This window comes from Vigna unguiculata, chromosome 10 (genome assembly GCF_004118075.2).
Source record: "Vigna unguiculata cultivar IT97K-499-35 chromosome 10, ASM411807v1, whole genome shotgun sequence".
NCBI lineage: Eukaryota > Viridiplantae > Streptophyta > Magnoliopsida > Fabales > Fabaceae > Vigna > Vigna unguiculata.
In genome coordinates, this window is record NC_040288.1 from 24681418 (window position 1) to 24684546 (window position 3129).

A 3129-nucleotide genomic window follows, 5' to 3' on the forward strand; every position below is an offset into this window, starting at 1 on the left:
GAACAAAATATGAATTCTTCTGCTCTGGATAGTGTGGCCTATGCTGCCCAAGGAAAGAATAAGCCTAGAGATTTGTGTTTTGTCCAATGCTATAGTTGTCAAGGATTTGGTCATCTTGCAAAGGATTGTTACAAAAAAATTATCTTCGCTTGTCCTATTCGCCTTGCAAAGAAATAAGGCACTGCTTATCATGTCTTTGTTGGTGCTTCGAGTTCTGTTGCTTTGCTTGCTCCAGCTTCTGTTCCTACACCTCCTGTCAACACTCTTACTCCAGAAATGGTACAACAAATGATTGTGTCAGCTTTTTCCGCCCTTGGTCTTTAAGGTAATACTCTCGTTTTTTCTCATGTCAGCTTTTTCTGCCCTTGGTCTCTAAGGTAATACTCTCGTTTTTTCTCAAGCTTGGTATCTTGATTCTGGAGCGTCTAACCATATGACAAGTTCTGTTGTGTCCTTATCCAATGTGAAACCTTATGATGGCAATCTACAAATTTACACAACTAATGGAACCTCCTTACCTATTAGTGCTATTGGTGATATTTCTCCTTCTTTGCCTAATGTCTTTGTGTCTCCTAATCTTTCCACAAATCTCATATCGGTTGGCCAATTAGTTGATCATGATTATAATGTCCAATTTTCTCATTCTGGTTGTGTTGTGCAGGATCAAGTGTTAGGGAAGATCATTCTTAAGGGACCTAAAGTAGGACGACTCTTTCTGGTATGCATCACACCTTCCACACATTGTCCTGTTTTTTCTCCAGTTTGTGTTAATGATAGACAACTAAATAAAATGTGGCATAATCGTTTAGGCCATCCAAATTCTCATGTACTTAATACCTTGTTTAAATCTAGTTCTTTGGGAAATGAAAACTCCCTTGTTTCTTTTGATTGTACTACTTGCAAACTTGGTAAAAGTAAAACTTTACCATTTCCTCATAATGCATCTCGGGCAAATCATTGTTTTGACATTATTCATAGTGATGTTTGGGGGATTTATCCTATTGTATCCCATGCAGGTTATAAGTATTTTGTCAAATTTATAGATGATTACAATCGATTTACTTAGGTATATTTTCTTCGGTCTAAAGCAGAAGTTTTCTCTATTTTTCAACGTTTTGTTTCTTTCTTTAAGACTCAATTCTTTGCTCACATAAAAATTTTAAGATCAGATTCTGAAGCTGAATATATGTCTAACACATTTCAAAGTTTTCTTCAAAATGAAGGAATTATATCTCAGCGTTCTTGTCCTTCCACACCACAACAAAATGGTGTTGCTGAAAGAAAGAACCATCATCTTCTTGATGTTGTTCGCACTCTTTTGCTAGAATCCTCTGTTCCTTTTTGTTTTTGGTGTGAAGCTCTCTCCACTATTGTTCATTTAATAAATCAGTTACCTTCTTCTACTCTCCATAATGTTTCTCCTTTCTATAAGTTGTTTGGGTATTCTACTTCTTACTTTAATCTTCGTACTTTTGGTTTTGTTTGTTTTGTGCATCTTGCTCCTCATGAACATCACAAACTCACTAATCAATCTGTTAAGTGTGCTTTTCTAGGTTATGCTATTAATAAAAAAGGTTATGTTTGCTATGATCCGTAGCTTGGTCGTATTAGAGTTTCTAGGAATGTGGTGTTCTTTGAAAATTAATTTTTTCCCTCCTATGTTGCACCATCATCTTCATCTTTTTCCCTTATGCCACATTCTTTAGACTCTTCTCACACTGTGGAATGATTCAAGCTTGGTTTGGTGTATACAAGACATCGTCTTCCTTCTGGTACCCTTCCTGATTCTGCTCCAACACTTGATTTTGTCCTTCTGTCGGCACTTGATCTTGTCACATCTGTTTTAGCTCTTCGTCGGTCCACTCGATCATCAGAACCTCCTGATTGGTATGGCTTCTTTACACCTATTTCTTTATCCACTACATTGTCGTCTATTTCTATTCCTTCAAGTTATACCCAGACTATGGAACATGACTGTTGGAAAAAGGCAATGCAAGAAGAACTACAAGCACTTCAAGAAAATTACACATGGGATATTGTGTCTTGTCCTCCCACAGTAAAACCTATTGGAAGTAAATGGGTGTTCTCTACCAAACTTCGATCTGATGGCTTATTAGATCGCTATAAAGCTCGACTGGTCGCTCTTGGTAATAGACAAGAGTATGTGATTGATTATGAGGATACATTTGCTCTTGTTGCTAAGATGACTACAATTCGGACTATCCTTGCTATTATTGCTTCTCAATCTTGGCCATTGCATCAAATGGATGTGAAGAACGCTTTTCTTCATGGTGATCTCAAAGAAGAATCTACATGAAACTTCCCTCTGATATGCTTCCTTCTTCCTCTTCTGATGTTTGTAAACTTCGACGTAAACAGGCTTCTCGGGCTTGGTTTGAGAAGTTTCGTACTACTCTGCTTAAGTTCTCCTTTACGCAGAGTCAATATGACTATTCTCTCTTCTTTCAAAAGTCTATCGCCGGTATCGTTCTCCTTTTGGTTTATGTGGATGATCTCATTATTACGGGAACTGATCATGAGTTAATTACTAAGTTACAAACTGAGCTCCATGCAATATTTCACATGAAAGATCTTGGACTACTCATATATTTTTTGAGGTTGGAGGTTCATCATCAATCCAATGGCATCTTTTTAAACCAACAAAACAATATTAAAGATTTAATCAAATTGGCGGGTTTAGTTGGAACTACATCAGTTGATACTCCTATGGAAGTAAATGTCAAGTACAGGAAAGATGAAGGAGATCTGTTACCTGATCCCACTCTCTATCGACGTTTGGTAGGTAGTTTTATTTATCTCACCACTACTAGACCTGACATTTCGTATGTTGTTCACCAGGTCAGCCAATTTATGTCTTCTCCTCGTCATCTTCATTTTGCTGCGGTTCGTCGTATTATCCGATATCTTAAAGGTTCATCTACACGTGGGTTATTCTTTCCCAAAGCCTCATCTTTACAACTTATGGCATATAGTGATGTTGATTGGGCAGGATGTTCGAATACTCGTAGGTCTACTATCGATTGGTGTATGTTTCTTGGTGATGCCTTAATTTCTATGAAATGTAAGAAGCAAGATCATGTTTCTAAATCTTCTACTAAGGCTGAATAG

At 37.3% G+C, this 3129-nt stretch overlaps 1 protein-coding gene across 1 annotated transcript; it reads left to right on the forward strand.

Annotated features, from left to right (window-relative positions):
* The first annotated feature begins 2313 nt into the window (after nt 1-2313).
* On the forward strand, nt 2314-3129 carry LOC114165433 (uncharacterized mitochondrial protein AtMg00810-like). The gene has a single exon (XM_028050059.1). It carries the CDS (start codon nt 2314-2316, stop codon nt 3127-3129), a length of 816 nt encoding a protein of 271 aa, XP_027905860.1.